At 40.1% G+C, this 26,993-nt stretch overlaps 1 protein-coding gene across 1 annotated transcript in view; it reads right to left on the minus strand.

Moving 5' to 3' along the window:
• fer.L (fer (fps/fes related) tyrosine kinase L homeolog) overlaps positions 1-26,605 on the minus strand; it is a 104,572-nt gene extending 77,967 nt beyond the window's left edge. The window contains exons 1-3 of the mRNA XM_041568363.1: positions 26,442-26,605; positions 8,237-8,511; positions 3,570-3,743 (exon numbers count right to left, since the gene is read on the minus strand). Of these exons, the coding sequence (XP_041424297.1) occupies positions 3,570-3,743; positions 8,237-8,443 (381 nt within the window). The 5' untranslated portion in view covers positions 8,444-8,511; positions 26,442-26,605. The remainder of the gene's footprint in view (positions 1-3,569; positions 3,744-8,236; positions 8,512-26,441) is intronic.
• Positions 26,606-26,993: the final 388 nt, after the last annotated feature.

Here is a 26,993-nt window from a genome sequence, read left to right on the forward strand (position 1 = left end):
GTGAAAATATGCGTCTTTTAGATCGAGCTTTATCAGCCACGACTATGGACTATGAATTGTCATAGTTATCGAAGCCAGAGACTCCATCTTGAATCTTCTGCACAAGATGAACTGATTGAGGGGTCTCAGATCTAGAACTGGCCTGAAAGCTCCTGTTGCTTTCTTCACTAAAAATAGCTTTGAGTAGAAGCCCAACCGATGTTGCGAGGGTGGTACGGACTCCACTGCTCCCGACATCCTAAGCTGTTGGAGGAACTCTTGAAGAGTTAACTCCATCCCTGCAATCTTTGGAATATTTGACACGCGGAAAATATTGTATCTCGGAATCTTGCAAAATTCCAGTTGATAATCTTCCGGGATTATATTCAAGATTCAAGAATCCTTGATCTTCGAGACCCAGGTGTGCTGGAAGAGGAACAACCTCGCTCCTACCCTCACTTCCTGAGCCTGCTAAATCTCATTGTGATTTATTGGAAGCTGAGGGGAAGGCCTTCTTACTGGACCGACGTCCCTCTCCACAAGAGGACCTCCAACTCGATCGTCTTCCATAGCCTCTGGCAGGCATCGGAAATTTTCTATCACTAAAGGAATTTCTTCTAGGGGAAGATGGCCTGGTCGCTTAAATCTTCTTTCCTGTGGAAGAAACACACTCTTCCCAGTTGCTTTTTTGATAATCGAGTCCAGCTTCTCACCGAATAACATGTCCCCCTTGAAAGCCAATTGACATAGATTAGACTTGGATGCCGCATCCGCCATCCATGGTTTCAGGCATAGAGCCCTCCTTGAGGCCACCGAAAGTGCCATCGATCTAGTGGAGAGTTTCAATAAATCCAAAGAAGCTTCTGATAAGAAATCCACCTCCAATCTTAAATCTGAAAGCATTTCTTTCAAATTTGCTCTCCTTACATTCGAAGAAATGGCCTCATCTAAGTTGTCCAGCCAAACCTTCATTGCTCTTAAGTTGAGGTTATTGCTACTGCTGGCCTACAGGCCGCCCCAGCCGATATATATGATTTCTTTAAATTAAACTCAAGCCTCTTCTCCATAGGTTCCTTGGATGCTGCTGCATCGTCCACTGGCGAAGTTGTCTTTTTTGCCAACCAGACAATCACCGCATCCACCTTAGGTGGATTGTCCCAAAGTTTAGAAAAGGATTCCTCCACTGGATATCTCTTAGAGAACTTCCCCTGTATTACTACTCTCTTCTCAGTTTTCTTCCACTCGGAATGAATCATATCCTTAATTGACTCATGTACAGGAAATGTGGATGCCTTCTTCTCTAGAGATGGAAAAAATGTACAGTATCTGCTGAAGAACCCTTTGGGATTTCCTCAGTTAGTGTCAATGCTTTCCGGACTGCTTTGATCAGATTGTCTACTGCCACCATATCAAGAGTAGTTTCTTCCTCCAAAATTAATTCTCCTTCCTCAGACACACTTTCTCCAGGATCATAAAATTCTTCCTCCGATACCTTGGACAGGGATTCATAGAGAGATTCCCGGATCCTCTTAGATCTTCTCACCGACAAAGGTGCCGGATTAGCTGCAGATGCTTCCTGGACTCCTTGAACAACTGCCTGTTTAATAAGTGACACAAGAGCATCCATCTGGGGCATTCCAGCAGCTTGCTGTTGTCCAGTAAGGGTACGACTTTCTGACAGCGGTTTGGAACCTGCAGAATCCTTATGGGGCTCACTGGAGGCAGGAGGGCTGGAATGCAAACAAACAAATCTATCAGACAACTGCATAATCCCCCCTCTCTCTCTCTTTTTTTTTTTTTTTTAAATCTTGGACACTTGGACACTGCTGTGAGACGCTGGCGTTTTGACGCCATCAAAGAGCACCTATAAACAGACGCTGGCGGATTCACGCGTGCCTGATACCATTTGAAAGTGGAAGCAAGTACACTACAAGCAAGAATTGTTTTGTAAGCGCCTGTTCTACTATGGTTAGAAAATTGGTAGGACTAAAGGTTTTCAGTGTTGTGTTTTCTTTCCACAATCCTGTCAATCATGGAGTCTTAGCTCTGGAAAATCAACACATTCTAAAGGTCCTGGGAAGCATTCAAGAATGCTTCCCAGGACCTTTAGAATGTGTTGATTTTCCAGAGCTAAGACTCCATGATTGACAGGATTGTGGAAAGAAAACACAACACTGAAAACCTTTAGTCCTACCAATTTTCTAACCATAGTAGAACAGGCGCTTACAAAACAATTCTTGCTTGTAGTGTACTTGCTTCCACTTTCAAATGGTATCAGGCACGCGTGAATCCGCCAGCGTCTGTTTATAGGTGCTCTTTGATGGCGTCAAAACGCCAGCGTCTCACAGCAGTGTCCATACGCCAGCATCCATGCACTTCCGGCTACTCGTGCACAACTTCCGGTCTTTGGAGCGCATCTGCGCCATCTTAGACAATGCGCTATCCTGATGACACGCAAAACGGATTTCGCCGCCGCACTCCATCAAACTGGCCTCAGCTCACCATGCCACCACGGAGATAGAAGGAGGGAGTCACCACGTTCTTACCTGACTCCCCCACCCGAGGCCCTTCTCCCCCGGCGATCCCCATAGGGAGCAGAAAGGAGGCATCAAGGAGGGGAAAGAGAGAGAAACCCGCTGAACCTTGGAACACTGCCTGGGTAAGCTACAAACACTCGATCTAACGATCATGGGACAGGAAAAAAAAGACTGAGGGAGATATAGGAGGAGGGGGCTTTATGTGATGTTGTGTTGTTTTCTGTCTAATGACCTAAAGGGGAGGGATTACCCATGTTGGTGAATTGATGCCATGTTGACTTGGGAATTTTTTTTTTAAAGAATGTATATTTCAAAGATGCTTAGTATTATGTTTTCTTTTATCAGGCAAAACATTTTTTGGGTTGACATTCCCTTTAAAATAATCCTTTGGCAATTGGAGCTGTTTCCAGACATTTTGAGTATTGGGGGAGGAGGATTGGCAAAATGCCCAAACCATAATCAGCCCAAAGGGGAAAAAAACTGATTGAAGCACAGCAGCTAGTTCAAACTTTTCCACCCATGACAAAAGTCAAAAGACTTCCATCTGGTCAAAGGTCATAAATTAGCAGTAAAATAAATGACTGGGGCACAGAACAAGAAACTGCAAGGACACTATTGTTATAATGGCAGATTCCTCCTTAACAAGTCCAAAAAAATGCATAGTAAAGCACTACTTTCTGTAACCTGTAAACCACCTCAGAAAACGTGTGCTTCCACTTCCCCGATATTTTCCAAAGTAGTAATAAATAGGCACATAAGACAATAGTATAAAACTAAGGCAAAGCCAAGAAACCTTTGCTGAAAATATATTCTGCCTATTCTAATAATAAAAAAATAAAAAAATTTAAACAACCTCAATATGTTGCTCCTTCAAGACTCGTAAAGCAGAAGCACCAGTTACCTATAGATACAAAGTGGTCCTGTACTTACTGCCTGCTGGTAGTTGACCCTTTAGTTATAGATGGAATGTTCTGATTTTAGAACAAACCTTTTATAAGACTATAATTTATAGCAGGATCACTGAAAATAATCACGTGTATATATACACCCTACCTTGTACATTTCAGCCTCAATCTGCTGATGGATATTGTTGTAGCTCTTTTTTACATGCTGCTTGTCTTTAATCAAAGTGGTAAGGCGGTGAAGTGGTCCAGCATTGAGTTCCTCAGCATGTGTCTTCATAATTTTGCTCAGCTGTTCTGTCTGCTGCACCAAGTGCAACCATGACTAAATTAATAAAAACAAGAAAAAAAAGCTTGTTAAAAACAAGGATGCCCCCTAAAAATACAACAGAAACAGCAGATGGACATAGGAACACTATCTAAAGTGAAGCATACATTAAAAAAAAGTACACTGCTGCAAGCTCACAATAGGCTATTTTGTTCAAATCATTCTGGGCTTTGGGCTGGGGTGAAACTCCTGGGAGATGTGATACAGGTGGGTGAGCTGAAGCAGTTTGTCCAGCTCAAAGAAGAATTCAGATTACAAAACTACATGCTATTCCGATTTCTTCAATTTCGGCATGCCTTTCGGGCCCAATTCCCTAATGGTTCTCCAGACCTCACTACCTGTACCCTTGAGAAATATTGGCAAAGGCCAGAGCTCACCAAGCCACTTAGCTGGTTTTATACTATCCTACTTCAGAACAGCTTTGACTGCATTAAAATCATCTCCCTGAAGTGGTTGCAGGATCTTCCACACATAGATGAAGACACCTGGGAGGACATATCAGACCAAGTACTAGACATTAATATTGCAGTACGAGACAAATATATCCACACTAGATTTCTCAGCAGAGTCTACCTGACTTCAGACAGGCTGGCACAGATCTACCTAGGCTGCCCTGATACCTGTGGGAAATGCAACCAGGACGCAGGTACTTACCTCCATGTCTTCTGGGACTGTCCTAAAATACAGCGCTTTTGGACTGAGACACTAAGGATCATGAGTTCAATTTTAGGCCTGCTGAACATACGGACCCCTTCATTCTGTTTATTGGCTCACTTGGAAGGACTAACACTGAAATCAAGCAAAAGACTGCTTGCTACAGCTCTTGCATTATGCTAAAAAAGCCATTCTAAAGACCTGGAAAGCTGTAGAGGCCCCAACGCAGTCTTTCTGGAAGAAACCGGTGAATGACAGTCTCCCAAATCAAAAACGTACTTATACAGCAAGAGGTTGCCCAGGGAAATTTGGGACAAGTGGTTGTCAGAAATTTAAATTATAATAATGATTATGTACACGTGTACTGAATGGAATACCTATAATATAATCAAAGGGAATGCCCACTCTCGCTATCTTTAACTCCTTATTCTCCTCTTCTAACTGTTTCTTCTGTTCTCTACTCTTTGTAAAATTCAAATCAATAAACATAATCTGATAAAAAAAAAAAAAACAATCCCTTATTTAACAAAACTAAATTGACAAGTTTAATTGATACATTTCTTATCTTTGTCCCTGCTGAGTAGAATCCCTGGGTTTCATTAAAGGCAGCTGTTAGACTTGATACAATAGTTGCGAATACTCCACTGATGCTGCTGAGAAATGTTGCAAAATCGTAACACCTGAATTACAGAGCTGCCAAACTGAAACAACAGACACAGGAACATTCAACTTTAAACATAGATTTTGGAAAAACAGTAAAAAATAAATAATGGAGAGTAATTGAAAAAAGTTTATTTCTGGGGAACAACCTGAAAACAACAAAGCATCCACTGTCATGTGAAAACGTGTCTGGTTGCGTCAAAATGTGCCCTATGTACTCCCGTATGGTTGCACTTGGTGCCCTTAGTCCTTTCTGCATTCTGTTTCAAATGGGGTGCTACTGCGCCTATGGGGTGCTACTGCGCCCTGGAGTTATGTCAGGCACAACCGTGCCAAGAGAGGTGCCCATTTGCATCTGTAATGAAGCCGGCATTGTGGGGAAAAACAAGGAGAAAAAAACATGGAGATTGACCTCAAGACAGCACTTTTGCTCACTGCGCTTCAGTAACTGAATGTTCCCTTAAGTTGTTATTGCTGCAAAATCTGAAACTACAAAATATTAATATGTGGGAATTGACTACATTATTATTATTTTTTTTGGGTAATTTATATTTTCTAACATAAAACAATGCTATATTTACTACCTAAATATGAGTTTCAGAACTTTCAAATAAAAATATTAGAGAGCAAAATTTAATTGAAAGATTTGTTAAGATGAGTAAAATGAGAGGGTCTGCATGACACTGTTTCTTTGTTGTGCCTAAAGCTGGCCATAGATGCAAAGATCCGATCGTACGAATCATCGTACAATCGGACTTTCCCAACTCCCGACCCGCCACTAACCATTCAGATCAGTCTTACCAGAAAGATTAGTTAAAGAACAGATCAGCAATGTTCTGCCCCTGACAGCAATCGTACGATATCTATGTCCAACCAAAGCTAGTGACAGTCTCCCACTGAAAATCGTACGATCGGCAATACACGCAGAGATATTGTCGGCAGCCGACAGAAATTTTCTAACCTGTCCAATCGACCGATCTCCGCCGGACGAAAAATGTCGGGACTCTCCACACACGGTTCGAAAATCGTACGAATCCTCGATTTGTACGATCAGATCTTTGCGTCTATGGCCAGCTTAAGACTACATCTGAAATACTCCCCAAGATTCAATTCTACTATTTACGTAAGAAATCAATACTAAATTCTCAGTGCTCCTGCCTATGACACTCAGAAGCAAAGTCCTGCCCTGCACCAGTGACAGTGCTTAGTTCACACACATTCCTCTTATACAATTTATAACTTTTCAAATAATAGTTAAACAATATGGCAGCTAAATATGGTCACATTAAAGCACCAATGTTTGTAAATGCCATGCTTCTATTAATGTTGGCATGCACTGCATTCAGCCATGAATTCAGGAGAAGTAAAACATTTCTATACATACAGTAGTCCCAGCTACATAAGCATAACTCATACAAAGTATAAACATGAAACTTTCAACTACTGAAGCAGAGGTTTGATTTTTTTTTTTTTTTAAAATGGGAACAGTGAATGAGGGAAAGTATTTCAAGGCAAGCAGAAAGTCAAGTTCTGGACGAGCCCCAACAAGTAATAGTAATTGTAGGTAGGAAGAGCCTCTGGGTTTCAAAACATTTCTCAGACTTAATATTGAGGAAGTATTTTCTTGCCTGGTAATTTCATTTCAGATGGCTGAATAGTTTCAGCTTCACTTTATCTTTCATAGGCCATTTTCGGTGATGTAAGTCAGATGCTCAACTAAGTAGAATTGGCAGACGTGGACTATTCCTATACCAGCATGAAATACATTTCCTCATTTCTGTTAACCTTAAAGGGGAAGGAAACCTAGTCGGTGCAAACCCCCCCTCCCGTTTGTTGCCCACCCTCCCTCCTCCCCCCTGGCCTACCCGTCCCGCTGGGCAAATGCCCCTAACTTGTTACTTACCCTTCTGCGCAGGTCCAGCCCAGGGAGTTCACCGATGACATCATCTTCCACGCGATCTTCCAGCTGTGAACGGCGTTTTAGCGCATGCGCAGTAGGATCATTTCGCCGGTACAGATCTACTGCGCATGCGCCCAAAAGTCACGCGCATGCGCAGTAGATCGTACCGGCGAAATGATCCTACTGCGCATGCGCCGTTCAAAGCAGGAAGAAGATCGCGTGGAAGAAGATGTCGTCGGTGAACTCCCTGGACTGGACCTGCGCAGAAGGGTAAGTAACAAGTTAGGGGCATTTGCCCAGCGGGGAGGAGGGAGGGTGGGCAACAAACGGGAGGGGGGGGTGGGGGTTTGCGCCGACTAGGTTTCCTTCCCCTTTAATAATTTATTGTTCAGAGCAAGTATCCTCAAGCTAAAATAGGGAGCAGGGGAAATTCAATCAGTGGATTTAGTTGGCCATGTCTGGACAACACCTTACAGCATTAAGAAATTGACTTCATCTCTGTTTTACTGTACACACATTCACTGTGAAATAAAACCATGTAAGCAGAGCTAAATATAAGGTCAAAAACTACAAACCATGTAATAAAAGAGTTATCTGCTAAACAACACTTAGCTAAAGCCCTCCATTTGTTGAGAAAGTAAAGGTGGCCATATCCGGCAGATTTAAGCTGCAGATTTGAGTCCTTTAGACCAATTCGGCAGCTTATCTGCCCATGTATAGGACATTACGACATACGATTTTCCCCTGGACTGCAGCTAGTTGATGTGGTCCTCGTCCCGTTGGCTTAATCCAATCATTGGAATCCGATCATTTGGCCCTAGGGCATATTGGGGAAAGACCGGCTCATTTGGTGACCTTGCCAAACGAGTGGATCTTATAGCGTATGGTCACCTTAAATCTCCAGTTATCATTCAGCAGCCTCTACTTTAGATTTAGCAGCTTAAAGGTCCCCATAGATGCAAAGATTTCTGTTGCCGAAAGACTGATTTTAGCGAAGTCTGACCAATCCTTCAAATTATCGTGCGGTTAGTGTGATTCGAACGATCAAACATTTTAGCAACCAAGCTAAAACTCTCCATCTGTTGACAAAGTCAATCTCCAGGCAGCATTCAGCAGATTCTACTTTATGTTCAGGTTGACAAGTTGCTTTAAACCATGCCATTTTGGTTTATAGGTTTAAACTGGCCAAGTGTCTAGTTCTTCCCAAATTAAGATTTTAGAAACAACAAAAACAATAAATGAAAACATATATGCGCTATATCTCCTGAGGCCTTACCTTGGATACATTGCTTATGTAATCTAGTGGGATTGCACTCTCCTTGTCCACTTGGTTGCAAAGATTCTGTAAAGTCGAAGCATACTCCTTGTCACTTTTAATTCTCAATGCCATAAACTTCTTCACAGTTTCCAACAGTCGCAGCTCCCAGTCTTGTAGCTTGAGCAAAGCATCATGAGAAGATCTAAGCTCTTTGCCAAAGCCCATCTTCCCCACACTACTTGGAAGCTACGATGATTACAGAAATGCTTTCTGATCAACACATCCCCGGATGTCTGAAAGAAACACCAAGTAGAAGTTAAAAAGGGGAAGCTGCTTAAGTATTCATTCTGCATTACCACTAGAAATGTATGAGCTGAACAATAAACTAAATATTAATTTAAGACTAGAAATTGAGATTGGTTACTTTGCTACTAAACAGATTCAGCAAAGCTACTTGCAAGTCTGGACCACAGGGCAATTTCTGCTGATTAGTCCACTACATTTTTAATTTTACAAAGCCAGATCAAAAATCACTTTTCACTGCCCTCTACATGGAAATTACCTAAAAGTGCTAGTTTAAAGAGTCATAAAATGCATAGAGCACCACACAGGGCAAGTTATGTGCAGTGCATGTTTGGGCTACTAGAAAAACATGTTGTACAAAACAACCGATGTACCGTGTGTCACTGCCCTTAACCCCCAGTGTGATGAAAGTGTAACAATTCTTACCGCTAAATGCTGCTCTTTTGGACAAAGCAACACTTGCGCAGAACAGTTCTGTTTTATTCAAGTCACAGTGGTCACAAGAACAGAAAATATTTAATAAAAATAAAATATCAATGTCAAACTAAGTTCCATTTCTTTAAGTATCAAAGAAAATGTTTGTGAGAAGAGGTATGCGACGTATTATGCAGAAAGGAATATGTAGTATGCGCTCACACATCTTTGCCTTCCAACAAGCGAAACCCAGTGCTCAACAACAGAGGGATCGGCACGCTCCCGCATACTCGTACACAGGGAAAAAAGCCAGCAGGGTGAAGTTTTGCCAGTGTTCCCCTGCTGCCATTAGCCCTGTGTGTTGGTATACTTTCTTCACTATTATGCAGGAAGCCATTATTCAGAAAGGTCCAAAACATGGGAATTGTAATTTCTCATAGTAGTTTTAAGCAAACAATTGTTCTGACGTATTTCCTTTTTCTCTGTAACAATAACACTCTACATTGTACTTTATGGAAACTAGAATAAATAAGTTTGGTGAAAAACAATGATATAGTTTTTTTAATGTGTAAGTTTTTATCTGCACCATTGCCAATCCAAATTATGGAAAATCCCTTATCAAGAAATCCTAAGGTACAAGCTATCCAGATAGATCCTATATCTGTATTTTATAAACACTTTTTTAAGTATTTCTATTAAACAAAGCTTCCATTTTATATCCTTCTGTTTTGCTACAAAGTATCACTATAAATGGATACTGTCATGGGAATTTTTTTTCAAAACGCATCAGTTAGTGCTGCTCCAGCAGAATTCTGCACTGAAATACATTTCTCAAAACAGATTTTTTTTTTTTTATATTTAATTTTGAAACCGGATATGGAGCTAGACACATTGTAAGTTTCCCAGTTGCCCCCAGTCATGTGACTTGTACACTTCAGTGACATCCGATGGCACACAGGTCTACAGGAATTCTTCCAAAAATTCTTTATTTACGGATTGCAAATGCAACGTTTCGGGGAACAAAAATCCCTTTTGTCAAGCATTGTACACTTCAGTCACACAGCAAGTTGGAGTGCTATCACCCCCCTCCCTTTCCCCCCAGCAGCCCATCAGCAGAACAATGGGAAGGTAACCAGATAACAGCTCCCTAACGCAAGACAATAGCTCCCTGTTAGATCTAAGAACAGCACTCAATAGTAAAATCCAGGTCCCATTGCAATACATTTAGTTACATTGAGTAGGAGAAACAACAGCCTGCCAGAAAGCAGTTCCAAGTGCTGGCTCTTTCTGAAAGCACATGACCAGGCAAAGTGACCTGATATGGCTGCCTACACACCAATATTACAACTAAAAAAATACACTTGTTGGTTCAGGAATTACATTTTATATTTTAGAGTGAATTATTTGCAGTGTATACAGTGTAATTTAGAAATAAAAACTACATCATAAAAATCATGACAGAATCCCTTTAAGATTCCACCAACACCCATCCAGGTTGCTGGCTTGGCAAAGGTGTAATATGTTAAGACACACCTATCATTTACTTATAAAAGGCTCTGTGCCAGCATCACCCTCAAAGCAACACATGCTTGTTACATTTCTTTTCCTTTACACTATAATTATATATTATTCCTTTCTTTTTTCTTTAACCCAACTGATGGCCTACATACTTTATTAATAGATTCTGCAACTGGGTGATGCATGCTATGCCATCCATTACAGAATGGTATTGTTGCAAAAGGCCGTAAAGGAGAAACAAACCCTTAATAAAAAAAAATCCTATCCCCTACGCTACATATACCCCCCTCCCTCCCCCCCCCCCGAGCAAATGCCCCTAACTCTTTAGTGACCCCTCCATGCAGATTCTGTACAGCGGAGTTCACATTCTCATTCGGAATGAGACCGGCACTTCTGCAATTTTCGTGAGTTTCGGCACATGCGCAGTTATTGCGATACAGAAAACTGTGCATGCACCGCTTCGCCGGTCACATTCCGAAGATTACTGAAGAGACGAAGATGGCACCCGTGAACTCCGCTGGACAGAATCTGCACAAAGGGATAAGTAAAGAGTTAGGGGCATTTGCCCGGGAGGGCAGCTAGGCTGGGGGGAAGGGAGGGGGGTAGGGTTTATGTCTATGTAGGATAGCGGGGTAGGGTTTTTTGTTTTTTTTTTATTAAGGTCTTGTTTCTCCTTTAACCATTTAAGAACATAACCTCCTCTCAGTCTATGGCAGAGTTGTAAAGCTTGCAGGATTTTAATGTGCCAAGAACTATCCCAGTCAGTATCAACCACAATAAGGCATAGGATTCAAATTTGACTGCAGTGCTTGTGTCCCTGTTTTAAGCTGTTTAAAGGCAATAAAAGAATATCAGACAGGTTAAGCTGTTTTTGATTATTTTAAAAACATAGGAGCATCATTATTAGAAGAGTGAAAAAAAGAGAGGCAAACGCTTAAGTTTGCTATTCACTTGTATAGAATATTAGGGGCATCTTTAAAAAAGGGTGAGGGCAGAGTTTGCTCTATTTTTATCCTTTTAGTAAATAAGCCCTTAAAAACCTTATAGAGCCAATGTGCCAGGAAGCGGACCATGTCAACAGGCCAGCAAGTTCCTATCCCAATGGTGTTTTGTAACCAGTCCAATAACAATCTGACCAATTTTTAGCCAGACCCCATGCAGAGGCTGACATTCTGGAGAGGACAATTTAGCAGCTTATATCAACTTGTGTCAGGTCAGCATTAGGCAGGCCTAAGGGACATATATATTAAAATTTGGAAACGCAGCAGCAACCAAAATTAATACATTTTATGCGAATTCTGGTCTAACTTACTTGGATTTATGGAAAAAAGAGATACCTATCATTAATACCAACACTACAGCTTTCTAATGGAACAACTTAATCTTACACCAAATTTTTTTTTCGCTGTAAAATTAGATACACATTTTTTTAATACATGCTCCAAAACCCGCAGAGAGAGCTAGTATTACTAAAAGGAGAAGTTCACCTTTTGTGAACATCCCCATTTTTTTTCAGATTACCAAAATAATCACATAGCAATAGAAACCTTAAATGACATCGGAAACCCTACTTTTGTAATCCAGAAGCAGCCTGGAAAAGACAAACACGGCAAATGAACAGCTCCAGATCATATTGTGAATGAAGGTAGTGAATGAGTTGCCCATTTAAGGAAGGCAAACGGCACCATAGAGTGCCATTGTAAGCTCCATTGGTGCAGGGACTGATATGTAATCTCTGTACAGAGATAAATAAAGGAAAATTATAATAAAGGCTTACGCCCACGATTCACTTAGCCACGTCATAACTGTGGCCACATATGGGCGGATATAGCAACAGCCTCAGCAGCATGTTGGCCCATTAATGGTAAGGAGATCATCTGCCCCTGTTGTGGCACTCTCCCAACACTGCTGTATATTCCCTTATCATTGGTCCAGGGGGCCAAACTACTATTAATAGCCTCATATCATCCACTTTGTGGATGGCAAATGGAGACTTTACTGAAGACATGTATATTTTGTATGTGCTTTGTTTTGTCTACTTCTGTGGCCGGCACAGACCAGATACTGGCGTGGAAGTGCAAGTATCCATTTTAGACCCGAAATCCACTCAGTGTAGCTAACCACAGGTCGGCACTGTCCACGTCAATGGAGCTTATGACAACGGATACGTTTTTCCTACACCTGCGGATGATCCACTCTGTTTGCCCCTGGTGTTATTGCAAGATCCAGAGTGGGCCAGCCCTTTCCAACCAGTGCATGTGTGAAAAGCTATAGGCATAGGGTAACTGTACCATTAGAGGGGGGAGGAATAACTATCCAACACCAGGATATAACGGAATTACTTACACCACCTGAAACATGGCATTTCCATTTGAAGGCAACAGATGAAATTCAGGTGGCACACAATTTTAATCTCTAAAAAGTTGTGCTAAAACAGCTGTGTTTTTCTTCTCAAGATAAGTGTGTAAAAAATACCCCAAACATTATTGCATTTGCTTGGGGGCCAATGGGAAGCAATGATCCATTATTGGGATAGAAATAGTAGCAGAAAAAAGGCCAATCTACACCAATATATCCCCTGGCATGTGCATGGCATTAGCCTGTCATATGCACATGTAGATGCACAAAATTGCATGGCCAATCATTTCTGACAAAATCATTGCAATTCTGTGTGTGCCGGTAGTACAAATGTAAACAATACTAGAGCCTGAGTATTGTGTTGTAAAGGAGGATATGACTACCAGCTGTGTATTAAGAGTGAAGTGTAACAAACAAAACATTTTTGGCTATTTGTGGCATGCTGGGAGTTTTAGTGACAGAAATCAGCCCTTGCTTTGTACTAGAAATTAGCATTGAGCTAGCGGCATTCTATATACACATAGTTCCCTTCAGTGATGACCAGTGGTATGTATATTTATAACACAACGCTGCTTCCTTCTCTGTTTCACAAAAAACAATAGCCTTTTTCGGTTTCCTCTGTTTTTCTCCAAAATAACAATTACATCCTTCCCTCCTTTGAAAAGCTCTACTAGCTCCCATAGCTGCATAGGCGTTTAGTGTCAATGTACAGCTAACTACTTCAGGCTTGTTTTTTAAACATTGTGGAGTTTCTTAAATTGCGATGGTCAGAATGTTACTAAATAACTTCAGGAAGCCACAAGACCATCATTATTTAACAATTTATGAGAATATAATTTCAGTAAAATATTAAGAGGACAACCTGGAATCTTGTATTCTGTAATGTGAGTGCAGCAGCTAGTTCATTTCCTTGCAGGCCGTTGCATTGGGGTCCAGGAGCAGCTTGAAGCTGCTGGACACAAAATCCGGTTTGAGCTTAGGAATGCTCTTTCTGCAGAGGAATGCAAGTATATGTAACTTCCCTTCAGAGTCTTGCTTCAGGCTACAACTACTTAAGCTGAAACTGCAACTGAGCACATCATAAACTCATGTTAGGAAAGCTAAAATACAATGGCCTAAAACAACAGATTTAAACAAGCTGAAAAAAAAAATTCAGGCAGTGAAAAAATCACTTGCTGCCTCCTGAATTTCTGCATAATTCAAGTGTTTCACCTTCTGTGATTACCGTTGCTTCCAATGAAAAGTTCTTTTTGGATGTTTTGTCACCTGCGCAGGAGGAGATTTTACAAGGGTGACAAAATGCGCCACGTGACCTAACTGTATTTAGGTAGGTACTGCCAAATGTTTAATTAAACAATTAGTACTATTTATAGGCTTGAATAAACCACAAAATAAAATTAAAGTTATTTTTCAAAAAGCCACAGTAGCAACAGAGCACTAGATATGAATGAATATATAAATATATCTTCATATATTTACAGGAAGCAAGTTACCTATATCAGTGATTAGCTTTTTAAAGCCAGCTGCAAGTAGAACAATAATTGCAGCTATTTGATTGGTTGCCATGGGTTACTGCCCATGGGCAAATTTGCCCAGTGTTGATAAATGACCCCCACAGAATTAAACATACTGAAAAATTGTTGACTGGCCACGTGCCACAGGAATCTGCTTTTAAAAGATAAGGAAAGCTGAATTCACTAGTGGGTCCCCCCAGCCATCTTCCCAGAGGTCCCTTGCTAGACTTAAAGGAGAAGGAAACCCAATCGGCGCAAAAACCATCCCCCCTCCCGTGTGTTGGCCACCCTCTCTCCTCCCCCTGGCCTACCTGTCCCGCTGGGCAAATGCCCCTAACTTGTTACTTACCCTTCTGCGCAGGTCCAGTCCACAGAGTTCACAGGCACCATCTTCTTCAACGCGATCTTCTTCCTGCTTTGACCGTCGTTTTGGCGCAGTAGGAGCATTTCGCCGGTACAGATCTACTGCGCATGTGCCAAAAGTCACAAAGTTTTCCGATTCGTGACTTTTGGCGCATGCGCAGTAGATCATACCGGCGAAATGCTCCTACTGCGCATGCGCCAGTCAAAGCAGGAAGAAGATCGCATGGAAGAAGATGGCGTCGGTGAACTCCGTAGACTGGACCTGCGCAGAAGGGTAAGTAACAAGTTAGGGGCATTTGCCCAGTGGGACGGGTAGGCCAGGGGGGAGGAGGGAGGGTGGGGAAGGGTTTTTGCGACGACTAGGTTTCCTTCCCCTTTAAGCCTTATGCATGTACTGTGCCACAGGGGATAAACTTGGCAATTTAATTCAATTGGCTCTGGGTAAGATATTGGCACTCCCCAGCAAATTCAGCTTTACTGTCCTTTAAATGCAAATATACCATTCAACTATGTGCAGGGGTATGTTAAATACTGTATATATAAGCTACAATAGCTTCATACAGCTCTATCTTTTGTTATGCTTGCATAACCTTACTGATATAAACTGGTTATATTTTAACACAATTCCTTTGGACAGTTGAAAGTTAAACTATGAAAAGCCACTCAAAACATGAATAGTCAATCAAGTTTGCAAAGTAATGTGTCCATAGTAGAATGACACATCAATGTGCTTGTATCTTAATGCAAAGAATACGTTTTAGAAGATCAAATATATGGAGCAAATTTTACAATTATAAGCCATGTTAACAGTCCATAACTAGCACAACAAGGCAGGTTGAAGACTATATTCAAGCTCTAAAACAGTGATCTCCAACCAGTGCTTTGTGAGCAACATTTTGCACAGCAATTCCTCTTGGATGTTGCTCCCAGTGGAGTTTGAATTTTTGAATTCCTGGCTTCAAGGCTAGTTTTAGTTACATATAAAAATGTATACTGCCAAATAGCTGCCAGTCTAAATAGGGGCTATCAATAGCCAATCAGAGCCCATATTTGGCAAACTCAGAACATTTTGCATGTTTATGTTGCTCTCCAACTTTTTTTTTACATTTGAATGTGGCTCAACGGGAGAAAAAGATTGATGACCCCTGCTCTAGAAAAAGGGTTAGTAAAGTTTACACATGTGGAATCTCTTAACCCTCAGAGAGGTCCTTTGACATGCAAATAGTGTATCTGAAGGCTCAAAAATGCAATAACTTTAAGGGTCTGGCCACACGAGCAGATACGGGGAGATTAGTCACCCCAGCGAGAAATCTCCTCTTCTTCAGGGTGACAATCTCCCTAAACTGCCTCCCCCATGCCCTTCTTCATGAGGCAACTTTGGACGACTTCAGAAAACGAAGCGCCATGTGTACATTCCCCCCAGGTGATTTTCATTTTAAGAGGGAAGAGGGAAGGGGAAGGCAGTTTGGGGAGATTGTCGCCCCGAAGAAGAGGATATTTGTCACTGGGGCGACTAATCTCCCTGAATCGGCTCATGTGGCCAGACGCTAAAAACTAGATAGATCTGTCCATCGGGAGACTTTGTACCTTTTTGAACTGTTTCTCATGGTTCATATCCCTCTACACAATGTAAAGAAAAAACATGCCAACATATTGCCTCCTTCACAAAAATTATTAGCTAGAGTAGAATATGTTGGACTTCAAAAAGAAAGCCGAGTAACATAATATGGTGTGATGATTTAACAAATATAGCACACATTGAATACCATTTTATATATCTCATTTCCCTATTCAAGAAAGCCTTTTTCCAACAACCTTGCTGTGGAAAGGCACACAGTATATTATGTTTAAAGGAGAACTAGATCCTAAAAATAATCTTGCTAGGAATGCTGTATTTTATATGCACCAGCCCAGACGTTCAGTAGCACTATTAATGCAAAGTTGTGCACTGAGGATAACCAACATGGATCTTGTTGTCAGTGGGAGTGACCACAAAACATAATGTACCACATTTCTACCCTACTACTTTGATAAACTTCTATAATAAAACCTTAAATTAACCTATTTAAGGTGCAAACTAACCACATTTCATTATTTTGGAGCATTTGCATTCTAGTCCTTCAAAATAATAATTGGTCAGGAATTCTTAACTGTTTTGGCATCCTTTCTCAGCAAAACTTAAAACTGTTTTATGAATAGTTATGCGAAGCCCTGGGCTGAATCCCACAGTAAAACAGGACATTCACAAAGGACGCATAAGCAGGAAGTTCCTTTACTATCTATATAAAAGAGAAAATGAGGGCTGAACATATTACAGATAACTTGCTAACAAAGTAATGTTTCCGTCTGATAACCAGGGAACTATAAGCTCACATATGGAGCTCCCACACCATGGGAAGGCATTTTCTCTGAATGTCTGATATTCTTACAGAAGTCTGCTCAGTTACATTTATATTTGAGTACACAGATAATGACCGATTTTTCAAATTCTCTTGATCATGTTTATTATGATCAACAAATAACTAATTCACCTGTAAACAGGGTTCAACCAACCACATTACATGTTTCCATTTGATAGTTCACCTAATTGAATGGTTTGATCTAAAGCCGACCATACATGTCCAGATTTGGATGGCCAATTATAACCATACTGCCCAACAATCTAGGCCAGTGTTCCCCAACCAGTAGCTCGTGAGCAACATGTTGCTCCCCAACCCCTTGGATGTTGCTCCCAGTGGCCTCAAAGCAGGTGATTATTTTTGAATTCCAGGCTTGGAGGCAAGTTTTAGTTGCATAAAAACCAGGTGTACTGCCAAACAGAGGCTTCTGTAGGTTGCCAGTCCACATAGGGGCTACCAATAGTCAATCACAACCCTTATATGGCACCACCTAGGAACATTTTTCATGCTTGTGTTGCTCCCCAACTCTTTTTACCTCTGAATGTTGCTCACGGGTGAAAAAAGGTTGGGGACCCCTGATCTAGGCATATATGCCAGTTGCAAAAGTCCATCCTGAGATCCTGTCTCTTAACAAATGACTCGCTGATCTGTAAGCTGTAAATCTTTATAAAAACTGCATTTTTGGTGATGTATATATAGCCCAAACTATTATGATCCAGAATGTACTAGTTTTTGATCAGCCATGTAATGTGAATCTGAATTAATTACTAATGAGCCTTACATTACATAAGATATGCGACGTTTGTTGTGAGCCAGTCCTTAAAGGAGAACTAATCCTCCCATGGTGATAAATCCCCACTGGCCCCCCTCCCTGCCTCCTCTGCACAGTCTTAGCCCTGAATTGTGTCCAGACTTATCACCATGGGGAGTTTAGTTTTCCTTTAAGCTCAGGTAATATACAGCAGGCCAGAGCATGTGCAGTGAATCAGCATAAAAGATGGGGAGCTACTGGGGCATCTTCAGAAGCACAGGCCTTCCCTGCTAAAGGGTTATGGTTGTCTTGGGTCAGTAAATATGCCCAAAACATAATGTGAAGCAATCCTAGTCTAAGTCTTTATAAACCTTACTTCATATTTAATAAAAGGAGGTCCAATAGAACATCCAATGTACCAAATCCAAAACTCGGTTTAGAATTTGTTGGAATTTTTAGGGTTCAGTTACTTGGTAGCTAAATTTTCCTTCACCTAACAAGCTACTAAGTTACAGCTATTATAAAGGTAAATACAGACATTACTCCCATAAAATAAATCTCGTCAGTTAGTGTTGTTATAATGCATGCCAGGGGGTAATTAATAAGGAGCAAGAAAATAAAAAAAAAAAACATTATTATTTACTGAGAAATGTATAATAACATCTAGAGAGAGAGACAATGAAGATAAGATCCGCTCGTTTGGCAAGGTCAGCAAAGGAGCAAATCTTAACCCAATATGCCCAATAAAGGCAGGGCGATATTAGACTAAGCCCTCAGGCCAAAAAAAAGCTTACAACTAAGGAAACAGGCACCAACAGGACAGGTTATATTTTTTTGGCGGTAGAGGACCACATCGGATAGTAGATGCGGACCTCAAACAGCAAAAAAACCTGCCAGATTGATATCTGGCCGATTTTTAGCCTGATATCGATCGGGTAAACTGGTTGGAATGCCCCCTACACGGCCAGATAAGTTGCTTAATCAGTCTAAAGGACCGATATTAGCAGTTTAAATCTGCCCGTTTATGGCCACCCTAAAACTGATGCTGAACTGCAGAGGGTTGTAGTTACCAATAGAAACCAATCAACAATTAGTTTTAAATCATTGATTACAAGTTAGAAAATTAAAGCAATTTAGCTTCCCCGAATGCTACTAAATCAGCTCCTCTGTCTCCCGTCATGGACCCAATTTACATTAAAAATATTTTGCATTCCAGCCTTCTAATATGGTTTTAATATGTACCTGACATATTTCTGCTTCATAGTCTGTCATTCAACACTGAATTTTGTGACGCTTCCAATAAAGATTTAAAGGCTTTTGACCTTAAATACTTTTACACCTTGTAAAACAGCATGATAAGCCAAGCCTGATTGGACAAGTGAAGCAGCCACAGCTAGAACAGGCAAGAGAGAGAGAGAGAGGACCCAGTTCTGTACAGTGCAATTACCGACTTGTTTACAGTATGCATAAGCTGTATATGTCATAACATAATGGTTTCATGAGACACTGGAAGAACAGGTATTCATTTCTTTCTAGGTGTTCAATGCATTTTAAACATATCTGGTTTTACACAAGATAATGAGATATTAAAATCTTCAGCATATTTCAGAATTTAAAAGCCAAAAAATGTTAATGATTGTAGGGCATGTGCAATTACTGGTTTTAGTAGCCTGTTATATTTGTAACTTTTGGTAGGATGTAAATCAGTGGTTTGTAGAAATTGAGGAGGCACTTCTAGGAACCAATATTCCAAGCAGACTTAATCAGTATCCTGTTGATACGAAACACGTTAGGCTGTGTCCTAGTGCTCCTCAATAAATAAATACTTTTTAACTGAAAAAGTCTGCTTGGAAGATTGGTTCCTAGAAGTGCCTGCTCAATTTCTACAAACAGTTATCTGCTCCCTCAGCTGAAGGTTCAGGGCGGTGCACCTGGACCTCTTCCTTAAAGGAGAAGGAAAGGTTAAAACTAAGTAAGCCTTATCAGAAAGGTCCCTCTAAATATACCAGTAAACCCCCAAAGTAGTGCTGCTCTGAGTCCTCTGTCAAAAGAAACACTACATTTCTTTCCTTCTATTGTGTACACATGGGCTTCTGTATTAGACTTCCTGCCTTCAGCTTAAACCTCATTGCCCTGGGCAAGAGCATGCTCAGTTTGCTTCTCCACCCCCTCCCTTCTCTAATGTAATCTGAGCCCAGAGCAGGGAGAGACTCAGGCAGGAAGTGATGTCACACCACATTAATACTGCAGCTCCTATCCTAAGCAAACAGAGTGTCTAGAGCTGTTTACTCAGGTATGGTAAAACATGCAACAGAATAAATATAGCATTCTAGCTTGCACTATTGCAGCTAATCTATTGGCAATAAAATGCCTCCGTAGCTTTCCTTCTCCTTTAAACTGGTGAGTGTTTTTCACTTTTGAGACCTGGAAAGATTTACTACTTCTACCCATTGGTGTTTATGATTCTAATCCTGTGAATCAGTGGTTCCCAACAATGATATACATGGCAATTAGTCGCCATGATTTTTAAAGACCCCCCAACTGTGGAGACTAATGGCCACAGTTCCCCTCCCATACATGGTCGCCAGGGGTAAAACAGACAGTACTACTTCTACTACTAGAGACGCGGTAGCTCCAAGTAACCACTAGACATTATTTTTTGAGCAATTAGGCACAAAATCTATAACAATAGGAATATAGCATCTGGTAAGTTGCAAGTACAAATAGCCATTACTAACGCTATGGCATTTGGTTGCCACAATTGGGTTTTAAAAAATAGTGATGACTAATCGCCCTATGTGTCATTGCCCTAAGGCTGAGACAACAGCAGACAAAGCTTATTTTCTTTTCTAGATATACCCGGCAGTCTATTTTAAACGCCAATCAGCATGACATTCAGGATGAAGAGTTTTTGCCATCCTTGATATTCTGTAAACACTGACCGAATGGCAGATACATCAATGTTTTCCTATATCTATATCTATCTATCTATATACATATATATATATATATACACACACAGTTCAAAATGGACCAGCACTCCAGCAGTTTAGTCGTGTATTCCACACGAGTGACGTGTCTGTTTGACTAAACTGCTGGAGTGCTGGTCCATTTTGAACTGTGGATATTATACTTTGACCGTGCACCCACCATTCACCAGTGTATGAGTGCAGGTACTTATTATATTTATATCTATAGATAGATCTATATAGATAGATCTATATATATATATATATATATATATATATATCTATATATATATCTATATATATCTATATATATCTATATATATATATCTATATATATCTATATATATATATCTATATATATCTATATATATATATATATATATATATATATATATATATATATATATATATATATATATATATATATATATATATATATATATATATAACAAACAAGGGAAAGTTGTGCTCACCACTATTTTTTAAAACCATTAGGCGGGGGTGCAATGAGGCTGTGACCACAAAATACATATAGTCAAATACAAAAGTCCTCTGCACTCAACCCATTATAATATATTTAAGACAGCGACATTTTGTGCATACTGCTACCATATCTGGCCAGTCCTATGCTCAATTTCATCTGATTCATTAAGAATTCTATTGCTTCATTATACATTTTACAAAGGGACTTGGTTTTACCTGCAACTTAACTTGCTGCTTTCAAAGTAAACCTCCATACTTGGCTGCCTTTTTTTTTATATATTCTTTATTTTTCGTTTTTAAAAGACAAAATACACATAATAAACAACAGGACTGATATAAAAGAGTTACATGCATACATATCCTGAAAGTAGCATTCATGGACTATTGCACGTCGCAAGGTAGTAATCGAATTGCAGACTTAGTCACATATACAGTGTCCATAGCAAAGAGTACAGAGAGTTTTAACCATATACCTCAAGGTAGAGTCATGTATGCACGGTATACATCAATAACAAGGGGAGGGGGGGGGGGACACAGTTCCCATGTTAAACCTTTAATTCCCCTCTCAGCAAACGAGGGGGAATACTAAACCCGAGTATGTAACATCCAATGAGTTGTCTCAAGGTCACCCTGAGCTGTCTTGGACATATATGTAGAGGGACATAGAAACAGAATATGCAATTAACTGACCAGCATATTAGTATAATCAGGTGATTCCCTAAAGACTACCCACGTCGACCATGTGCGGACAAAATTGTCCTGTGTTTTGTTGGAATAGGAGAGCAATTCTTCATTGCGCATGATAGAATTCAGTTCCTTTATCCAGTCCCCTACGGGCGGGGTAACACTTTGTTTCCAATATCTGGGGATAACTGATCTTGCCGCCGTTAGGGCGAAGGCAACCAATGTTGGCTGCCCTTTTATTAGACACCAGTGGGATCACCTGACTGTAGCTCCCACCCTTCCCAGCTATAGTCAGGTGATCCCACTGGTGTCTAATAAAAGGGCAGCCAAGTATGAAGCAATAGAATTCTTAATGAATCAGATGAAATTGAGCATAGGACTGGCCAGATATGGGATGACTTTGACATAGTTGGCCAGCTTAAATATATTGCAATATATGGACAAACAATCCCTGTTTTGTTTAAAGGGTAAGGCATTTTTTAGTAGCAGTATGCACAAAATGTCGCTGTCTTAAATATATTGATAATGGGTTGAGTGCAGAGGACTCTTGTATTTGATATAAATATATATATATTCTAGCGGCTGGAGCACTCTTAATCCATTAGGCAATTGCCCGGGTGCAGGTTATAATCAATCATACATAGAGCAAACTATATATATATATATATATATATATATATATATAGATGATAAATAGATGGATAGATAGATGATAGATAGATATCATCATCATTTATTTATATAGCGCTGTCAAGATACACAGTGATAGAGATATATATATATATATATATATATATATATATAGATATATAACTATATAGATATATAGATATATAGATATATATATATATATATAGGTAAAGGTCTTAGCAGAAACAAAAGAATTTTATTAACAATGCCCTCAAAGGCACAACTAACGTTCCAGTAACTGTTTGGCAGTTCCTGTGTATATATAATGATAACGTCACACCCCCCTGCACGTCATGTTTTGTTTCCGCCACTTGGGGTATTTAAGATGGTGGATGTGTTTACTTTTGCACTTTGAGAAAGGCTGTGGAACAGCCGAAACATTAGTTGTGCCTTTGAGGGCATTGTTAACAAAATTCTGTTGTTTCTGCTAAGACCTGTGAGTGCGACTTCTACTTACAGACATTACTTTGCTATTTTGTTGTCGGCACCCAGGTCTTCTTCCCTGGCCGAACCAAATCCTAATTTGCATATGCAAATTAGGGCCGGGAAGGAAAACGTGTGACTCTTTGTGACAAAACAAGGAAGTAAAAACGGTTTTCCACTTCTCACCCCTAATTTGCATATGCAAATTAGGATTCGGTTCGGTATTCGCCCGAATCTTTCGCAAAGTATTCTGGGGTTCGGCCAAATCCAAAATAGTGGATTCGGTGCATCCCTTAATGGTATGTGCTCTGCCTGCAAAAAAAAAAAAAATATATATATATATATATATATAATTTTCTGCAGGCAGCCGCACTCGGATCCGGATTTTGCAATTGTGGGTGCTGGTTCAAATATTATGTACAAATTTCACATAGAGCCGCACACCAATTTCTTCTTCATAAATCAAGTGATATTTATTTGCATAGATTTGTTTTCCAACGTTTCGGCCCTCTTTAGGGGAGCCGCAGACCAATTTCTTCTTCATAAATCAAGTGATATTTATTTGCATAGATTTGTTTTCCAACGTTTCGGCCCTCTTTAGGGCCTTTATCAAGGATCCTTGATAAAGGCCCTAAAGAGGGCCGAAACGTTGGAAAACAAATCTATGCAAATAAATATCACTTGATTTATGAAGAAGAAATTGGTGTGCGGCTCTATGTGAAATTTATATATATATATACATATATATACATATATATACACACATGCATATACATATATTGAAATGAAAGAAACCTGTTGATAAAGAAAGAAAGATCTTGATAAAGACCCCTGTGAGGGTCAATTAGCTAAATAAAGTGCTATAATTTTTTTTGCAAAGACCCTGTTTTGTGCAACAGCTTTCTTTCATTTTACCAGGGCAATTTCCCATTTAAATGAGTTCATAAGGCATCTACTGGTTATATATATACAATACACAAAAGCCATGAATATCTTGTAAATTATATCCTTATAAACGGTGAGTTCTGATGTCATCAGTTATAAACGGTGAGTTCTGATGTCATTTCTGTCACATGACTCACTGAAATTTGTGTATTATAATAAAGTACCCCCAGTTGCAAAATATGAGGATATTAGAAGTTATCTCGGAGTTCCATGACCTGTATAAAAACACTCGGCCTCGTGTTTTTATATGGTCATTAAACTCCTCGGTAACTTATAATATCCTTATATTTTACAAGAGGGGGTACTTTATTCACTATAGATAAATAAAGAATATATATATATATATATATATATATATATATATATATATATATATATATATATATATATATATATATATATATATATATATATATATATGTTCACAAAGTACCTGCACTCCTTCCTTGTTAGCCAAAGGTGGGTGCTTGATAATGGCCCTAATGTGGGCCGAAACGTTGGACACGTGAGTGATGTTGAAATAAACCTTTTTCTGATTGAAGATTTGGAGTGCTGGTCCATTTTGAACTATATATATATATATAAATATATATATATATATATATAAATATATATATATATATATATAAATATATATATATATATATAAATATATATATATATATATATATATATATATAAAGGGTAAGGCATTTTTTAGTAGCAGTATGCACAAAATGTCTCCAGGGTCGGACTGGGGGGCCTGGGGCCCACCGGGACTGCTGTCCAGGGCCCCCCAGCCCCCGCCTCCCCTTGCTGCGGCACCAGCGCCGCGCTCCCCTTTGGCGTTGTCCCATGCCGGCGCGCATGCGCAGACAGCACCCGTGCCGACGAGAATGCGCAGACAGCGCATCGCGCCGGCTACGTTTTTTTTTTTAACTACTACGATTGGGGGTCTGGCCCGGCGGGGCCCCTTGAAGGTCGTGGCCCACCGGGTATTTTCCCGGTGTCCCGCCGGGCCAGTCCGACACTGAATGTCTCTGTCTTAAATATATTGATAATGGGTTGAGTGCAGAGGACTTCTTGTAGTTGACTATATGTATTTTGTGGTCACACCCTCATTGCACCCCCGCCTAATGGTTTTAAAAAATAGTGGTGAGAACAACTTTCCCTTGTGTGTTATATATATATATATATATATATATATATATATATATATATATATATATATATATATATATATATATATATATATATATATATATATATATATATATATATAAAACATGCAGGCAGAGTGTACACCATTAGCCAAAAATAGAACCTGGGCGCCAGTCAGAATATAAATATATACCAAGGTGAGTTGACAGGCAAAGGTTTAAGCAAACAAAATGTAGGCTTATTGGTTCCAACGCATCAGGGAAAGTTCCAGTGTGGAACTAAAACGTTGGAAACAATAAACCTACATTTTGTTTGCTGAAACCTTTCCCTCAAAACTTCCTTGGAGTGCCGTCAACTCTTGATATATATTTATATATTGCCTGGATGTAATAGCCACAAAATATGGTACAATGTAGGCAGCGGATCGCACTCACAGGACTTAATGCAAAAATGTGGGTGTTTATTGGAGTCACTCTTAGTCTTTATCAAAGTTGCTTAACAAGAGAGGAGAGAGGGGTGTGTGTATGGATGCTGGGTTTTCATTTGGAGGGGTTGAACTTGATGGACTTGTCTTTTTTCAACCCAATTTAACTATGTAACTATGTAATAGAGTGTCCGATTAAAGCTATAAAATAAAAGCTTTAGCATTAACATGAATGTGCACAGTGTGTAGCCGACCTCAGCAACCGCACAGCGACTCGAGACAGAGGCGCAGAATGATGATAAAAAAAAGAGAGAAAGTAGCAATAGGAATTTGCAGCAGAATTCTCAACATCTGCATCATTTCTAAATTGACTCTTAAACAAACATGTGACTGTATCATGAAAGCAAAGAGAGACAAAGCATCTTTTAAAGGGCAATATTTCCTATTCTGGTTGCAGAATCGTCTCCCCATTTTGAGAATAAGATGATTATAAGAATCTAATAGACAAGGCGTATCTCACAACACTACGTCCAAACAAACACAAAAGGTCAAGTGATTCTAGTGTTAGTTCTGCGCTGGTGATCAATCAGCACCTCCAGCGCTACTAACAGCGGGGACGCAAAAGCGACATAAATCATGATATATTAGCCCAATACTAGTAACTGTGGGATACATTATTCGGCATCAGTAAGGGCTGTCCCGTTGCAAGGAGCCCACAAGCGCCACAATGTTAAAAAAAGAGGCGTGCAAACCCATAGCATTGCCCTATAATAGCGATAGATTCAAGCGAGGTGTAAGTGTGGCCTAGAGATCAGCCCCGGCGGGCTCAGCAGACTAAAACATACCGCCCAACAATCCCGCTTTCCGCGGGACACTCCCGATTTTCATAACACAACCCACAGTCCTGGGTAACTGTTTAAATGTCCATCTTCTGTGCTGCTGCTGCCGGCCAGCTCTCCCTGGCTTTTCGTCACTCTCTCGCGAGATGAGACGGTGACGTCACGACTGTAGGAAGGCAGTGACGCGTACGTAGCCGCTTAGGGAATGTTGAGCGAAGCTGTGCGGAGTCTGTGCAGGATACAGCCATGTCCAGCCGGCGGCCGCTCGCAATTCATTTTTCCTCTGCTACTAGAGAGAGAAAATGAAAACGTTGTCTTGTGCTGGTCAAAGGGGTTGTTCTTCTCTAGTATGATGTAGAGAGGGATATTCTAAGACAATTTGCAATTGATTTTTATTATTTGTGGTTTTTGAGTTATTTAGCTTTTTATTCAGCAGCTCCCCGTTTGTAATTTCAGCCATCTGGTTGCTAAGGTGCAAATGACCCTAGCAACCATGCACTGATTTGAATAAGAGACTGGAATATGAAAAGAAGACATGAATAAGAAGAGGAGTAATAA

The sequence above is a fragment of the Xenopus laevis genome, chromosome 1L, assembly GCF_017654675.1.
Source record: "Xenopus laevis strain J_2021 chromosome 1L, Xenopus_laevis_v10.1, whole genome shotgun sequence".
Classification (NCBI taxonomy): domain Eukaryota; kingdom Metazoa; phylum Chordata; class Amphibia; order Anura; family Pipidae; genus Xenopus; species Xenopus laevis.